The 16,801-nt window shown below is 45.0% G+C and overlaps 1 protein-coding gene across 1 annotated transcript in view; it reads right to left on the bottom strand.

Annotated features, from left to right (window-relative positions):
* Positions 1 to 2,590: 2,590 nt before the first annotated feature.
* The window catches only part of LOC129703671 (transient receptor potential cation channel subfamily V member 6-like), a 32,175-nt gene continuing 17,964 nt past the window's right edge, over positions 2,591 to 16,801 (bottom strand). Inside the window, exons 9-15 of the mRNA XM_055646315.1 lie at positions 14,523 to 14,609; positions 14,330 to 14,406; positions 12,293 to 12,458; positions 10,706 to 10,772; positions 8,275 to 8,543; positions 5,269 to 5,378; positions 2,591 to 5,178 (exon numbers count right to left, since the gene is read on the bottom strand). Of these exons, the coding sequence (XP_055502290.1) occupies positions 5,037 to 5,178; positions 5,269 to 5,378; positions 8,275 to 8,543; positions 10,706 to 10,772; positions 12,293 to 12,458; positions 14,330 to 14,406; positions 14,523 to 14,609 (918 nt within the window). The 3' untranslated portion in view covers positions 2,591 to 5,036. The remainder of the gene's footprint in view (positions 5,179 to 5,268; positions 5,379 to 8,274; positions 8,544 to 10,705; positions 10,773 to 12,292; positions 12,459 to 14,329; positions 14,407 to 14,522; positions 14,610 to 16,801) is intronic.

The raw sequence follows: 16,801 nt of genomic DNA, 5'->3' as shown, positions 1-16,801 counted from the left end.
GTCATGACCCGAAACGTCGCCTAGCCATTCCCTCCACAGATGCTGCCTGAGCTGCTGAGTTCCACCAGTACTTTGTGTTTTACTTAAGAATCCAGTACCTCTACAGTCCCTTGTATCTCCCTTCTCCGTCAAGCAAGGCTACAGTTTTGCCCCAACTATTGTCCACATTTTCTTGCTGCAATATTGCACCTCACCTCCAATGGGGCGCAGCACAGTGGCGCAGCGGTAGAGTTGCTGCCTTACAGCGCCAGAGACCCACGTTCAATCCTGACTACCGGTGCTGTCTGTATGGAGTTTGCACGTTCTCCCCTGTGACCATGTGGGTTGTCTCCACGCTTTCCAGCTTCCTCCACCACTCCAAAGACGTACAGGTTTGTCGGTGAACTGACTTCGGTAAAAATTGTAAATTGTCCCCCGTATGTAGGATAGTGCTAGTGTGCGGGGGTGATTGCTGGCCGGCCTGGACTCGGTGGGGCTGAAGGGCCTGTTTCTGCGCTGTATCTCTAAAGGGCCTGTCCCACTTACGCAATTTTTTTTGGCGACTTGCCAGCACCCGTCATAGTCGCAGCAGGTCTATGAAAATTTTCAACATGTTGAAAATCCAGCGGCGACCAGAACAAGGTACGACTCTTTGTGCGACTACTCACGACCGTACAGGCTTCACCCCGCGTGTCGCCAGGGTGTCGCCTGTATGCTCGTGAGTTGTCTCCTCAATCGCCCAAAGAGTCGTAGTGTCTTTCTGGTCACCGCTGAATTTTCAACATGTTGAAAATTTTCAACGACCTATGACGGTTTGCCGGCAATCGCCGAAAAAGTCGGGTAGATGAGACAGGCCCTTACAGCAAAGGAAATCTCCGAGTTGCTTTCTGATTTCATTACTATCGCAACTGTATCAATTGAAACACAGACATTTGCTGTTGCATATAAGATCGGAACAAGTATTAATCAGATCATAATGAATTCAATTTCTGTCAACAATCCATGACAAAAGACTGGTCTCAAGTTAAGTCGAGTTTATTATCATGTGCATAGACACAAGGAGGTCTGGGTAGCATGAACAAATTCAGCTGGCAGCAGCATCGCAGCACAGCCAAACAAAACATACATAAACTATACAGAACTCACACGTAACATTTCCAAAAGGAAGAAAACTGTGCAAAACAAAAAGACATTAGTGCAAAAACATAATTGGCAGAAGAAACATGGTAATAGTCCATGGTAGTGCAAGAGGTGAACTGGCTGAATACAACCTATAGTTTTGACATTAAGCAAGTTCGGGCAGGAAGAATTCATCAATTGTCCTTCGAACAGCTTGTATTTTATTTGATCAATGCTAGACCACCTTGAGCAGAAGGGAGAGTCAATTGTACATATAGCATCATTTTTAAATATTAAATAAATTAAATTGAAATCGAGTAGAATCACAGTTGGAACTTTCAGAAAAAGCGATGCAGAACTTCACTATCACCAACATGTAGAATATTTGTATGAAGTATTGCACGCACTGCCCAATAGCCCTTTCCATTGAATTCAACATTTAACAGGTAGCTTGTATAAATCTGCCATTGTTCGCTGGGGCAGCGCGTTGGCGCGGTGGTAGAGTTGCTGCCTTACAACGCTTTACAGAGCCAGAGCCACGGGTGCTTGTCTGTACTGAGTTTGTACGTTCTCCCCGTGACCTGCGCGGGTTTTCTCCTAGAACTTTGGTTTCCTCCCACACTCTAAAGATGTACAGGTTTGTAGGTTAATTGACTTAGTACAAATGTAAAAAATGTTCCCAATGTGTGTGGGATAGTGTTAATGTGCGGGGATCGCTGGTCGGTGCGGACTCGGTGGGCCGAAGGGCCTGTTTCCGAGCTGTATCTCTAAACTAATCTAAATGATCTACAACACAGAAATATGCTCTAATAGGTTCAGTTGAAGAACTGGGGAGAGATGATCTCAAATATGGGAAAGGACTTTGTTTGGTTTTGGAAGAACAGAGAGATGTGAAACATCAGAATGTAACTTCACTGACAGAGGATAGACACAAAATGCTGGAGTAACTCAGCGGGATAGGCAGCATCTCTGGAGAGAAGGAATGGGTGACGTTTCAGGTCGAGACCCTTCTTCAGACTGAGAGTCAGGGGAGAGGGAGAGACGGAGATATGGAAGGGTAAGGTGTGAAAACACAGGGAAGGATGATTAAGGAAATGTAGAACGGTTCATTGTTAGCTGAGGGGAAGATGACAACGAGGCACACAATGAGTAATATTTAATCAGGAGGACAGTGAAACTGGTCGTAGAACTGGGATGGGGGAGGGATAGAGAGAGATGGAAAGCAAGGATCACAAAGTTAGAGAAATCAATATTCACACACTGGATTGCTTCACTGACTGGTGGATCTGTTTCACGGTTTTTGAATATATTACAGAAACAATTAATTGGATAACATATATAAGAAATTAAATTCAAAATTAGGACAGTTTATAAATACTATTTAATTATGTTTCCAAACGACATTAACATTGTAAACTACTTTATTATATACGTTTTAAAGGAAAAAAATAGATTTGAATATTTGAACCGCAGCACTTGAAGGAAACACACGTGGTCACGGGGAGAACGTGCAAACTCCAAACAAACAGCACCCGAGGTCAGGAATGAATCCCAGGTGACTGGAACTGTTAAGGCAGCAGCCCTACCTGCTGTGCAAATGTGCCACCCCCCAGATTCACATCTGGATTGATGCAAAGAAACATGTGGGTGATGTTATAGATGGTTTAGGTTGGTTTAGAGATACAGTGCGGAAACATGCCCTTCGGCCCACCCGAACCGCATCGACCAGCGATACCACGCACACTAACACTATCCTACACACACACACACACACACTAGGTTCAATTTACAATTTTACCAAGCCAATTAACCTACAAACCTGTACGCCTTTGGAGTGTGGGAAGAAACTGGAGTTCCCTGAGAAAACCCACACGGGTCACGGGGAGAACGTACAAAGTCCGTGCAGAAAGCACCTGTAGTCAGGATTGAACCCAAGGCTCTGACACTGTGAGGCAGCAACTCTACCGCTGCACCACTGTGATAGTGTTGATTCATCAAGTTAAGCACTGCAGAGATGGCAATGCAAATTATTTACATACATAGAGTTTCAGAAACATTTTTCTTCAGTATTGTCCGGTCCGTTCTCTACAAAGCAGGAATATATAAAATAGTCAAACGTCACAAATAATCATAATACCACATCATGAGATGTGTTTGGAAACTGTAGAGAAATAAAGTGCTGATTAACTGAAACAAAATGACTTGTTCTGAATTATTGGTGATGTACCCTGCCACATTAAAACATTATTATTTGAAAGTATGAATAATACCATATCTTGTGGATAAACCCTGGTTAGGCCATGGAGGGTAAAATAAATGGTGTTTAATGGTCAATAATGGTGCATTTTTCTCTATTTATGCTATTTATATTTCTTGTAGCGATACAACGTGGAAACAGGCACTCAGCACATCAAGGCCATGTCGACCAACAAATTTAAATCAGGTTTCAGTTAAATAAACATTGAACTCAACATTACAAATGAAAAATTACAGGTAGCTAACATTTTAATTGTTGGTTGCAAAAACAACGAAGGAAATTTTGGAATCTTTTCATTAAAGAAAGAAAATCAAGACCTTCGTTGGATATCAGGGTTAGACTTAGATAACTGGTGGCTTATCAAACACTAGTAAAAACTAACCAGAGCACGTGGTAATTCTTGATTAGTACGGGTGTCAGGGATTATGGGGAGAAGGCAGGAGAACAGTGTTGAAAGGAAGAAATAGATCAGCCATGATTGAATGGCGCAGTTGACTTGATGGGCCGAATGGCCTAATTCTGCTCCTAGAACATATGAACATGAATTATGCAGACAAAGGAGTTGAACTTGGTCGATTGTGGAGAAGAGTCTATTGTGTATTTTCCTATTAGCCATCAGCTGCTTTGTATTTTGTGGAAGTTACTGCAACAAATAGACAGATATGTTCATAGGGTCACACAGCACGGAAACAGGCCCTTCAGCCCAACTTGTTCCATGCCGACCAAGCTACACCATCTACCAGCTGTGCAAATGTGCCACCCCCGGATTCACATCTGGATTGATGCAAAGAAACATCAGCTGCTCTTTGGCCCATATCCCTCTAAACCCGTCCTGTCCATGTACCTGTCCAAATATATTTTAATAAAATAAAATTAATTATGAGCAAACAACAGTAAATTGCCACTTTCAGTCTATAGACCTGATTGTATAGAGATATAGAAACCTCCAGGCCCAACACAAAGGGATGGGCAAAGATTGATATTCTCGGCAAACCAAGCCTAGTCCACGACATTTTAAGCAGAAGGACCCCAGTGGACAGCAGCCTCTGTGGAGGGAGATGGAAGGCTGGCATTTTGGATCGAGACCCAGCATTGGGACTGATGCACGGTCTCGACCCGAACTGTCAGCCACCCCCTTGTCATCACTACTGCCGCACGGCTCGCTGACTTCCTCCAGAGTTTGTTTATCGCTCCAGATTCCAGCATTTGCCGTCTCTTGTGCCTCCATCAAACATTAAAATGGTTCAAATAAGATTGTGTAAGGCGAAGATAGACACAAAATGCTGGAGTCACTCCAGCGGGACAGGCAGCATCTCTGGAGAGAAGGAATGGGTGAGGTTTATGGTCGAGAGTCTGGACTCGGAGTCTGAAGAAAGGTCTCGACCCATTCCTTTTCTCCGGAGATGCTGCCTGTCACTCCAGCGTTTTGTGTCTATCTTCGGTTGAAACCAGCATCTGCAGTTCCTTCCCACAGAAAATTGTTCAAGGAATCGGCAGCAATGGTGCCAAAGTGGAAATGGTTGAGAGGTCCAAGTCCCATCGTCTAAATAAATATCACCAATAACGCAGTACTGTAATTGTTGATTTTTTTTTAACCTCGCTATTCATTTAAAATAACTAACACAGACTTAGCGATTTTAAAGAAAAGACATAACTCAACAGATGCCATGGACCGCGTTTCCTACAGTCTCGTAGATTCAGCAGATTCTTTCAGGTTTATGATTTTGCCAAGGTTTTTTCGGACTCGATCCCATTTGATATTGTAGCATTTCTGGGTTGGCGCGCTGGTCTCTTCTCCAGTCTCCGGGAGAATCTCCTCAACCCTGCGTTTAAAAAAAGGTTCAGATGAAAGATACACACTTGAGACGGATTATGAATTGGATAATAACATTGAAAAGTAATTTTCTGAATACCCGATATACCACTTGTCATTGTCGAAGCCCAGCGATGATCCTGGAATTCCGGAGCGGACCTTCAGAAATGCCGGCACTCGCTGCTCCAGAAGCAGGATAACGGCTGCAAACTGATTAGTTTTAGTTTTAGTTTAGTTCAGAGATACAGCGCGGAAGCAAGCCCTTCGGCCCACCAAGTCCACACCGACCAGCGATCACCCTGCATTCTAATGCTATCCCACACACACGCACGCACACATACACACACACACACAGACACACTAGGGAAAATCTAAAACAATACCAAGCCAATTAACCCACAAACCAGCACGTCTTTGGAGTGAGGGAGGAAACCGATGCACCCAGAGAAAACACACGCAGATCACGGGTACAAGCTCCGTACAGATAGCACCCGCAGTCAGGGTCGAACACGGGTCTCTGTTGCTGTGAGGCAGCAACTCTACCGCTGCGACACCGTGTTATGATCAATTCTCAGGAGCTAGTTGTCAACTTCTGGAAGCAATGTGGAAAACCATGTGCCCCAATCAGCATCGATGGCCCCCATCGCAGAAGCGTCCACGTCGCGGGGCTGGAAACTGGAAGTATCCTGAGCTAATTCTGCTACCAACATCATCTATTGCAACAAGTGATGGCTCCCACTGATTGTCGCCGGAAGCTTGCATCCTTGCGTCGAGGTCAACATTTGTAACATGGAAGATGGACACGAAAAAATAAATCAGCATCAATGGTGCCAGAGTGGAAATGGTTGAGGGCCTCAAGTTCCTTGGCATTAATACTTCCAATGATCTATCATGGACCATCCACACTATCTATATTGCCAAGAAGGCAGAACAACGCCTCGACTTCCTCAGGAGACTGGGAAACATGGGCATGTCCTGCTCAATCAGGATTGCTCCAGGCTATATCCAGTAGCATAGATGAGGGGGACCTTACTGGAGGGGTTATGTTTGATTTTCAGAAGCCTTCTAATAATAGAAACATAGAAAATAGGTGCAGGAGTAGGCCAGTCGGCCCTTCGAGCCAGCACCGCCATTCATAATGATCATCCAGAATCAGTAACCCGTTCCTGCTTTCTCCCCATATCCCTTGATTCCTTTAGCCCCAAGAGCAAAATCTAACTCTCTCTTGAATGACCCACACAAGAGGATGGAGAATAAGATTAGAATACATTGAAAGACACAGAATGCTGGAGTAACTCAGCGGGTCAGGCAACATCTCTGGAGAAAAAGGATAGGTGACATTACGGGTCGGGACCCTACTTCAACCTGAAAGTGGGTGGGGGGGGGGGGGGGAAAAAAAGACCAGGAATGATCAGGGCCAGACACAAGCGGTCATTATGGGCCAGAGAAGGTGTGGAGAAACTATGTGGGGCAACTGGGGTACTGGTAAAAGCGACAAGGGTGGTGGAAGGGGGAAAAGAGGGAGGGGTTCATCCCACTGGATTGTAAGATATCCAAGCAAAATATGACAAATACATTTCCAACAGATAATCCTCCTTACATTTTCACAACCTCCAACAGGATCCCACCACTGGCCACATCTTCCCATCTCCTCCCCTGTCTGCTTCCGTAGAGACCGCTCCCTCCGTAACTCCCTGGTCAATTTGTCCCTTCCTACCCAAGCCACCCCCTCCCCTGGTACTTTCCCTTGCAACCGCAGGAAATGCTACACTTGTCGCTTTACCTCCCCCCTTGACTCCATCCAAGGACCCAAGCAGTCGTTCCAGGTGAGACATAGGTTCACCTGCACCTCCTCCAACCTCATCTATTGCAACCGCTGTTCTAGGTGTCAGCTGCTCTACATCAGTGAGACCAACCACAGGCTTGGCGATCGCTTCGCCCAACACCTCCGCTCGGTTTGCACTAACCAACCTGATCTCCCGGTGGCTCAGCATCAACTCCCCCTCCCATTCTGAATCCGACCTTTCTGTCCTGGACCTCCTCCAGAATGAGTCCCACCGTAAATTGGAGGAGCAGCACCTCATATTTCGCTTGGGTAGTTTACACCCCAGCGGTATGAACATTGACTTCTCCAATTTCAAATAATTAAAAAACTGCCAAAGATAGATGCTTCCAAACAGTGAAGTGGTGCTACCTCACTATGGAGTACTTACCTGGTCAATTAATTTTGTCCTGACCCAAAACTTCGCCTGTCCATGCTTTTCACCCAGAGAGTTGTGAATCTATGGAATTCTACGGCACAGCAGGTAGTGGAGGCCAAATTCACCGGATGTTTTCAGGAGAGAGTTGGAAATAGCTCTTAGGGCTAATGGAGTCAAGGGATATCTTGGGAGAAAGCAGGAACGGGGTACTGATTGTGGATTATCAGCCATGATCATATTGAAAGGCGGCGCTGGCTCGAAGGGCGAATGACCTCCTCCTGCAGCTATTTTCTATGTTTCTAAGCATTTACAACCCAGCAGTATAAACGTTGAATTCTCTAATTTTAGATAACTTACACAAAGGCTCCCCACCTCCCGTGAACGTTTCTCCATTGAACGTCCATTAGCCAGTTCCACAGTTCACAACGATGTATCCGTCCTGGCATCACACCATCCCTGGCCAACAATTGGCCTATCGGGGAACCTCCCTGCCTAATGTCATCTGATTCCGGCCCTGATTTGTCCTGGTCTTCTTCTTGCTTCCAGTTCCTCCCCCCTACAATCAGTCTGAAGAAGGGTCCCGACCTGAAACATCACCTATCCATGTTCCCCAGAGATGCTGCCTGACCCGTTGAGTTACTCCAGCATTTTGGGACTTTTCTTGCAAACCAGCATCCAACATTCATCGTCTCTACTTAACTTCAGGTTCATAAATGACAGGAGCAGAATTGGGTCATTCGGCCCATCAAGTCCACTCCGCCATTCAATCATGGCTGATCTATCTCTCCCTCCCAACCCCATTCTCCTGCCTTCTCCCCATAACCCCTGACACCCGCACTAATTAGGTCGATGGCTTTGTTTTATCTGCTGCATCCCAGGAAGAGTGTTTTAAGATAAAGTTGTACCTGGACTTTCCACAGTAGCTCGGCCTCTGGGATTATTCTCCAGTACGAGTCATCCATCATGGCTATCAGCAAATTTAACAGCAGAAGATAGACAAAGAGCATGTACAGGATATAGATGATGAAGACATTGCTTGGTGTTGGCTTATCGTAAGGAAGAGGGATATCCAATAATCCCATCATCAGTTCAAATGTAGTACGCAGCGTCATTGAAAAGTTTCTAAAATAAGGATAATCGGCCAAATCCAGAGTGAGAAACAGAATGTAAAAAGCTGTAAGAAAAAAAAAAAGAAAACTTAATTTGAGAAAATATAGAGACTTTAATCAAAATATACTGGGTTTGCAGGTTCTGCAGAGGAGCAGCAGAGGACACAGACCTTCATGGTCAGATCAAGATCCCTGCACTTACACCAACGGGAACTTGAAAATGGCGCAAACTGTACATACACTTGTACTGTATCTGGGATGCGTATCTAAGTGCGTATGTACAGTGATACTTCTACTGAGATGAATACAAAAATGAATTTCATACCATACATAGAAACATAGAAAATAGGTGCAGGAGTAGGCCATTCGGCCCTTCGAGCCTACACCGCTGATCATCCAACTCAGTATCCTGTACCTGCCCTCTCTCCATACCCCCTGATCCCTTTAGCCACAAGGGCCACATCTAACTCCCTCTTAAATATAGCCAATGAACAGGCCTCAACTACCTTCTGTGGCAGAGAATTCCAGAGATTCACCACTCTCTGTGTGAAAAATGGTTCCCCCCTCAATCTTCTAAATTCTAGCGAGTACAAACCGAGTCTATCCAGTCTTTCTTCATATGAAAGTCCTGACATCCCAGGAATCAGTCTGGTGAACCTTCTCTGTAACTCCCTCTATGGCAATATACAATAAAGTACCATACCTATGAAAGTGGTTTTGTTTACTTTCAGGCAACTGAACCATCCAAACACCAACTAGAGAGTAGTCCTGAACTATCATCGACATCACTGGAGACCCATGGACTATCTTGTACCAGACTTTACTGGACTTACTTTTATCGTGTATCTGTACACTGTGGACAGCTTTATTGGCATCTTCTGTCGGCTGGATAGCACTCGACAAAAAAGCTTTTCACTGTACCTCAGGACACGTGACAATAATAAACTCAACTCAACTTCTAACAACTTTTAATAAAGAGTTTAAATTATTATTGTAAAGCAAGGTTTACAGAGCACAAATCGGATGCATATGATCATAAGGTCACAAGTGATAGGAGCAGAACTTAGCCATTCGGCCCATCAAGTCTACTCTGCCATTCTATCATGGCTGATCTAGCTAACCCCATTCACCTGCCTTCTCCCCATAACCCCGGACAGCCATACTAATCAAGAATCTATCTATCTCTGCCTCAAAAATATCCATTGACTTGACCTCCACAGGGAAAGAATTCCACAAATTCGCCACCCACTGACTAAAGAAATTCCTCCTCATCTTCTTCTTAAAGGAACGTCCTTTAATTCTGAGGCTGGGACCTCTCGCCCTTGACTCTCCCACTCGTGAAAACATCTAGTGGCAACTAGTGGATGCAAAATGTTATCAACCTTCCCTTCTCTCCAGAGATGCTGCCTGTCCTGCTGAGTTACTCCATCATTTTGTATCTATCTCCGGTGTAAACCAGCATCTGCAGTCCCTTCCCACACGTCACTACTTTTAAGTTACACATCACATCACCTTGCTGAGATCAGCAGAATTTATTAACAAATAATTTACAGGCAGATAAGAACATGATGTATATCCCGTCAAATTACCTAAAGTACCGATGATGATGATAATGATCATATTTTAATATTTGGAGCAATATAAGGGTAAAGGAATTTTAAATTTGTGGTGCTATATGAAATTTGTCTGCTGGAGTGTGCAATATAATGTGGAATATTTCTACTATCTATTTGTTTATTTCATTCATTGCTTGTGCAGGTAATATGAGAGTTCATGGTTGATTGCGTTTTTGTTCTTTTAAATCTTATTATCCTGGGCCTTCTATTGTATACCACTGAAGGAGATGCACTGAAATTTTGTTGTACAGTTGCTGGGCAGTGACAATAAACGTATACTAATTCTAATTCTAAAAAATAGGTTAAGTATTCTGAACATAAAAAACACATTAAATCTTAAAACTGTAAGTATAAATAATATCATGCTGTAAAATTGACAAACTGCAAACATTAGGGTGGCATTTACCATAATCGTGCATGGAATATGCCCATGAACCAATGTAATCGATATGGTTTATCAAAGCAATTCCTAAGTAGATAGACGAGGGAATCATTTCACATCTCTCACGAAGAATGTTACTTTTACTCCAGCAGTAGATCAGCCTTTCAATACGTTGTTTTATTTCAATCAGTTTAAACGAGTTATTTGGTTATTTAGATGAATTACATACCGAAGGTGAATCCAATGATGCAGATGAACACCAGACAACCCCAATGCATAAGATCTCCAAATAATATCTGTGAGGAAATTAACATCCACAAATGTGATGCTCAGGCATAATGATACAAATTTACAGCTGTCATTTTACATATTTCTCTCAATATTCAAGATGACCCAACGTTCAACAGTAATAGACTAATGGTCAAGAATGAGGATGTAAACAGGAGTCCGCACCGAACAGCGATCCTAATGGGCCTGTCCCACTTAGGTGATTTTTTTAGGCGACTACAGGCGACTAGGCTGTCGCCACACGGTTGCCGGGGTGTCGCCTGTACGGTCGTGAGTCGTCTCCTCTGTCGCACAAAGAGTCGTAGCTTCTTTCTGGTCGACGCTGGATTTTCAACATGTTGAACATTTTTCTGAGACAGTCGGTGACGGTGGGTTTGATGCCAGTGAGCGTAGCTTGACTTCTCCTGACGTACGCGCTGTCGTAGTTGTCGCCAGGTGACCAAGTTTGTCGCCGGTGCCAACTTCAGTTTTTTTTTGTTAAAGTAGTGATTCTATTTCAAATTTTATGTCGGGGGGTGGGGGGGGGGGGGTCCAGTCGGCGTTTTTTCAGCGACCTGCTACGACTATGACAGTCGCCGGCAGGCACCTAAAATTAGCCTAAATAGTACTTTCCTAATAGTAAAGGACAAATATGTAAACAGGCCCTTCGACCCACTGAGTGCGCCGAATCATCGATCCCATACATTAGCACTACCCTACACGTGGGGTTAACTTACTATTTTTACCGGTCAATTAACCCACAAACCTCTGTGTATTTGGAATGTGGGAGGAAACCCGATTCCTCATGATCAGGATTGAACCCGGGTCTCTGTAGATCAATCACTATTGCTGATTTGATCCATGTCTGGCTTTGCTGCTGTTCACCCGATCCGAAATCCAGTTCAAGTTTTCGCTATACCATCTGGTGGTGTGTGTCTAAAGGGCCTGTCACACTTGGCCATCATTTGCGCCTCGTTTACATGTCAAAAATAGGTCGACACGTCGTTACGCACGAAGTCGCACGCAAATCACATGTCATCATGCCGTCTGGTGCACGTGATGTCACTAGAATACCCGGCGGTGTGCGGCGACGTATGGTTACGCACGTGACGTAACCATGCATCACACACGAGACGTCGGGACGTCAGCGTACGTACACAATGCGTCAGCGTGCGTACGCAACACGTCATGCAGGTGGCGCGCGAGAATTTCGTGCAGCACGAAATCCAGGATCGCCGCGCGATAGCACCCGCAACTCCACACTCGTCCACGCCTCTCCATGCGCCCATCCCGCGCTACCCATGCATCACAACGCGACAACCACATTTTAGGACGTTACCTATTCCTTCGCTCCATAGATGCTGCCTCACCCACTGAGTTTCTCCAGCATTTTTATCCACCTTCGATCTTTCCAGCACCTGCAGTTCTTTCTTAAACAGCGTTATTCTGCAGTCTCTGTAATTACACTTTACCGCTGCTCCACTATATCGTACTGTTGATTCATCAGTGAACTCTAGTCAGAGTTAATGATCCCAGACCATTTCCTTACCTTTTGAATCAAAATGGAAAATTTCCCAAGTGTTCTAAAGCCTCTGGCAAAATAGATTGTGTTGCACCATCCAATGATCAGAGCAAAGGACATCGGAAAAGCTTCCTCATCTTCAGAAAGGAGTCTCATGACAACTGTCGCGATAATCAGGAGTGAGTAGCAGATCCTGGGACAATAAGACAATTAGTAAACGTCTGTTAAAAATTAAATAGAAACATAAAAAATAGGTACAGGAGGAGGCCATTCGGCCCTTCGAGCCAGCGCCACCATTCATTGTGACCATGCTGATTGTCCCAAATCAATAACCCGTGCCTGCCTTCTCCCCATATCCCTTGATTCTACTAGGCCATATAGCTCTATCTAACTCTCTCTTAAATCCATCCAGTGACTTGGCCTCCACTGCCCTCTGTGGCAGGGAATTCCACAAATTCACAACTCTCTGGGTGAAAAAGTATTTTCTCACCTCAGTCTTAAATGGCCTTCCCTTTATTCTAAGACTGTGTCCACTGGTTCTGGACTCGCCCAACATTGGGAACATTATTCCTGCATCTAGCTTGTCCAGTCCTTTTATAATTTTATATGTTCCTATAAGATCCAAATGTGACGCAAAGTCATGGAGGAACTCGACTGGTCAGGCAGCATCTCTGGAGAACATGGATAAGTTTCATATTCATGTATCTCTCTCGTTCTCGCACCTCCCACAACCAACAATGGGCCATTAGTACAACCATATATCTGTGGCCTCCTTTTGCTCTAGTATTTTATTTAATTCACGTGTTTAATAGATAATGTTTTATTATTAATGTTTAATGTTTTATGTGTCATTCCTAACTGTAACTGTATGTCGTTGACACTTGCGGGCGGAGCACCAAGGCAAATTCCTTGTATGTGAATACTTGGCCAATAACCTTATTCATTAATTCATACATCCATTCATTCATTCATGCATTCATGCATTCATTCATTCATCCATTCATTCATTCATTCATTCATTCAGTCAATCATTGTGGGCTCCACCCTTCCTGAGGTCATCTGTTGCCGGCCCTGATTTGTTCTGGCCTTTTCTCATCTAGTCATAAGGTCGTAAGGTCATAAGGGATAGGGGCAGAATTAGGCCATTCAGCCCATCAAGTCCAATCCGCCATTCAATCATGGCTGATCTGTCTCTCCCTCCTAACCCCATTGTCCTGCCTTCTTCCTAGTCTGGCAGGGTTGAGCAGTGAAAATATGGAGCATTTTTAATTTCAGTTTAGGTTAGAGATATGGCACGGAAACAGGCCCTTCGGCCCATGCCGACTAGCGACCCCCGCACATTAAATCTATCCTACACACACTAGGGACAATTTACACATACACCAAACCAATTAACCTACAAACCTGTACGTCTTTGGGGTGTGGGAGGAAACCGAAGATCTCTGAGAAATCCCACGCGGTCACAGGAAGAACGTACAAACTATGTACAGACCGTAGCACCCGTAGTCGGGATCGAACCTGGGTCTCCGGTCCTGCAAGCGTTGTAAGGCAGGAACTCTACCGCTGCGCCACCGTGCCGCCCACAAATAATTCATTTAAAACTGAAAGCATTTAGATGGGCACGTTAGTTTGCGGGGAATGGAGGGGTATAGACCGCATGTGGGCAGAGGAGCCCAGTTTAAGAAGGGTCTCGACCCCAAACATCGCCTATCAAACAAAGTGTGTACAGAAACAGCCCACTGAGACCATGCACAAGAGTCTGACGAAGGGTCTCGACCCAAAACGTCGCCTGTTCCTTTTCTCCAGAGACGCTGCCCAACCCACTGAGTTACTCCAACACTGTGTGACTATTATTTTTTTGTAAAACCACCATCTGCAGTTCCTTGTGTCCACATACCTAGGGTATGTGTCTCCTTTTGAGATCAGTTTAACTTGGCAAGAATTCCAGCACGGACATGTTGGGCTGAGGGGACCTGTTCCTGTGCAATACTCTTCTACGTTCTAATATTTTCCAACAAAACGACACCAAGAGCAAAGAGACCAAAAGAATGATGATGTTCTTACAATAATAATGGATAAGGACCTCCATTGGATGTGTTCGCCAAGTAATTTTTCAGTCCTATCTTGGATAAATACATCAGCTGAAACAAAGGTGATAGTTTCATTATATACATGTTCAATGCAACCACAGGAGAGAATTGGTCAGTCCCTATTTTGGGTTATTTTGATAGAGTTCTGAGGTAATATATCTACTCACCTCACTGATGAGTATTATCAAAGCCCCGACAACAGTTACAAGTTCACCCAGAAGTCTCAGGTAGTCTTCCTTTGTTTGATAGGATTCCTAAAATAATCAGAAGCTCATAGTCATTGAGTCTTACCGCGTGGAAACAGGCCCTTTGGCCCGACTTGCTAGTCCCACCCACCTGTGTTTGGCCCTTATCCCTCTAAACTTGTCCTATCCATGTACCTGTCTAAATGTTTCTCAAACGTCGCAATTGCACCTGCCTCGACCACCTCCTCCAGCAGCTCGTTCCACACACCTACCACCAACCTCTGGGAGAAACAGTTACCCCTCAGGTTCCAACTAAATCTTTCCTCCCTCACCTTCAGCCTACGTCCTCTGGTCATCGATTCCCCCGACTCTGGGCAAGAGGATCTGTGAGTCTACCCGATCCATTCCTCTCATGGTTTTATGCACCTCTATAAGATCACCCCTCAGCCTACTGTGCTCTGAGGAATAGAGTCCCAGCCTGCTCAACCTCTACCTACAGCTCAGGGCTTAGAGTCCTGACGACATCCTCATAAATGTTTTTTTTTTTTTTAATTGATTATGGTTTTGTAGAACTATTTCCCAGCACAACATACAAACATAAAATAGCAAACTACCGAACATGAATTGAACATGAATAAGATTTTCAACAACAGAAATACACTCAATATCATCGTCCATATCCCTCGTTTCCCTTTCCCCCGACTCTCGACCCGAAATGCCAACTATTACCTTTCTCCGTTGATGCCGCCTGACCCGCTGAGTTGCTCCAGGTTTTTGTGTGTCTTTCTTCACTGAGTGACAATGTCAACTTAAAATACAATACTATAGAACTTTATTTATCCCAGGAGGGAAATTGGTCCGTCAACAGTCCTAAAACACAACCTGGGAGCCACTTATGTTTATTGTTGGCATATCATATTATTTTGCTTACATGTATCTTCTAGTATCATTCTGGATGCACAGGGTGGTGTATATGTAAGGGCAGAGGGGACAGGAAGGGGCAGGCACAGGGAGAGAGTGCATACAGGTCTCACCAGACCAGGGACAGAGCAGCCAGCGACAACTTGCACGCAGAATTAGGAATGTTCATCTCTTTGTTTGGACAGCTACTTCAATAAACAACCAACTAAACTGGAACTAACGACTGGAAGATCTGTTCCGTTAGGTCTACTGTACCTGTGCATTGATGGCAACTGGGACAATTCGCCATTACACACCAACAAGGTCCACTTACCATGTAATTAAAGCAACAAGTGGAAAGTCCGGGATTGGGGATGTGCAAAGATTTGGGGAGTGGGAAGGGGAGTCGGTCTATCCCATGACAGAAGGGGGAGGAGTTGTACAGTTTTATTGACCACAGGGAAAGATGATCACCTGTGGCGTTCTGTGCTGCATCTTGGTGGGACCAGTCTGTTGCTGAAGGTGCTCCTCTGGGAGCTAATTACACCTTGCAAGGACACTTGTCAACTGTATACTGATCGATAAATTAACAAGAGCATATTGGCAATGATTTGTTATAGTTTGGGTTCACACAGATAAGCTTGCATACAAATTATCTTTCTTTTATCTGTGTTTCTGGTGTATATAATGAGCTGCCACTGGGAGGCGTTGCATGAAGGAGGTATGATATGGAGGCCATGACGGACCTAGTTGTTGGCTGCTTGCTCCAAACCTCGGCTAGAGCAGCAGGTGATATGAGATCCGATGCAAACCTGGGCAATGTCATATGGAGGACAGGCTGTTGCCCATGCAGCACGTCCCCCCCCTCTACATGTCACTGATCGATCCAAAGGAACAGCAAGGCCATTACAGTTGCCGTCACAGGAGCTGCCAGAGCGAGGATGTAGACAACGACGAACTGCCTTAGGGGCTCCGACTCCGGATTTTCTTGAGGTTTACTCCTGGAGCCTTTTCCATGACTGGATATGGCCACAAGGCAGTGGAGGTTTTAAATCAGAGTTTTCCCTCTACAAGATGGACTGCCTTCCCAGGCTGACAAGCCCCATCTGCCCGAGACTCGTGGGGGCGGGAGCGTCTATGTTCCCGTGCAGGTCTATAGCACCTGCCCACTGCAGGTACGATAACAACATTTAAAATACATTTGGGCAGATGTAAAGGTTAAGAGGGGTGTGGGCAAATGGAGCATGAAGGTTGAAGGTGGCCGGGCATGGGGAGGAGAGGGTCGACGGTTCGCTGGGCGATCTGGCTGGAGGCGACGGCTGCAACGGGCCGCTACGGTCAGCTGTGGCCGGGACTTTGGA

This window comes from Leucoraja erinacea, chromosome 14 (assembly GCF_028641065.1).
Source record: "Leucoraja erinacea ecotype New England chromosome 14, Leri_hhj_1, whole genome shotgun sequence".
NCBI lineage: Eukaryota > Metazoa > Chordata > Chondrichthyes > Rajiformes > Rajidae > Leucoraja > Leucoraja erinaceus.
The sequence above is the reverse complement of the archived record's forward strand: the minus strand, read 5'-3'. Positions and strand labels throughout refer to the sequence as shown.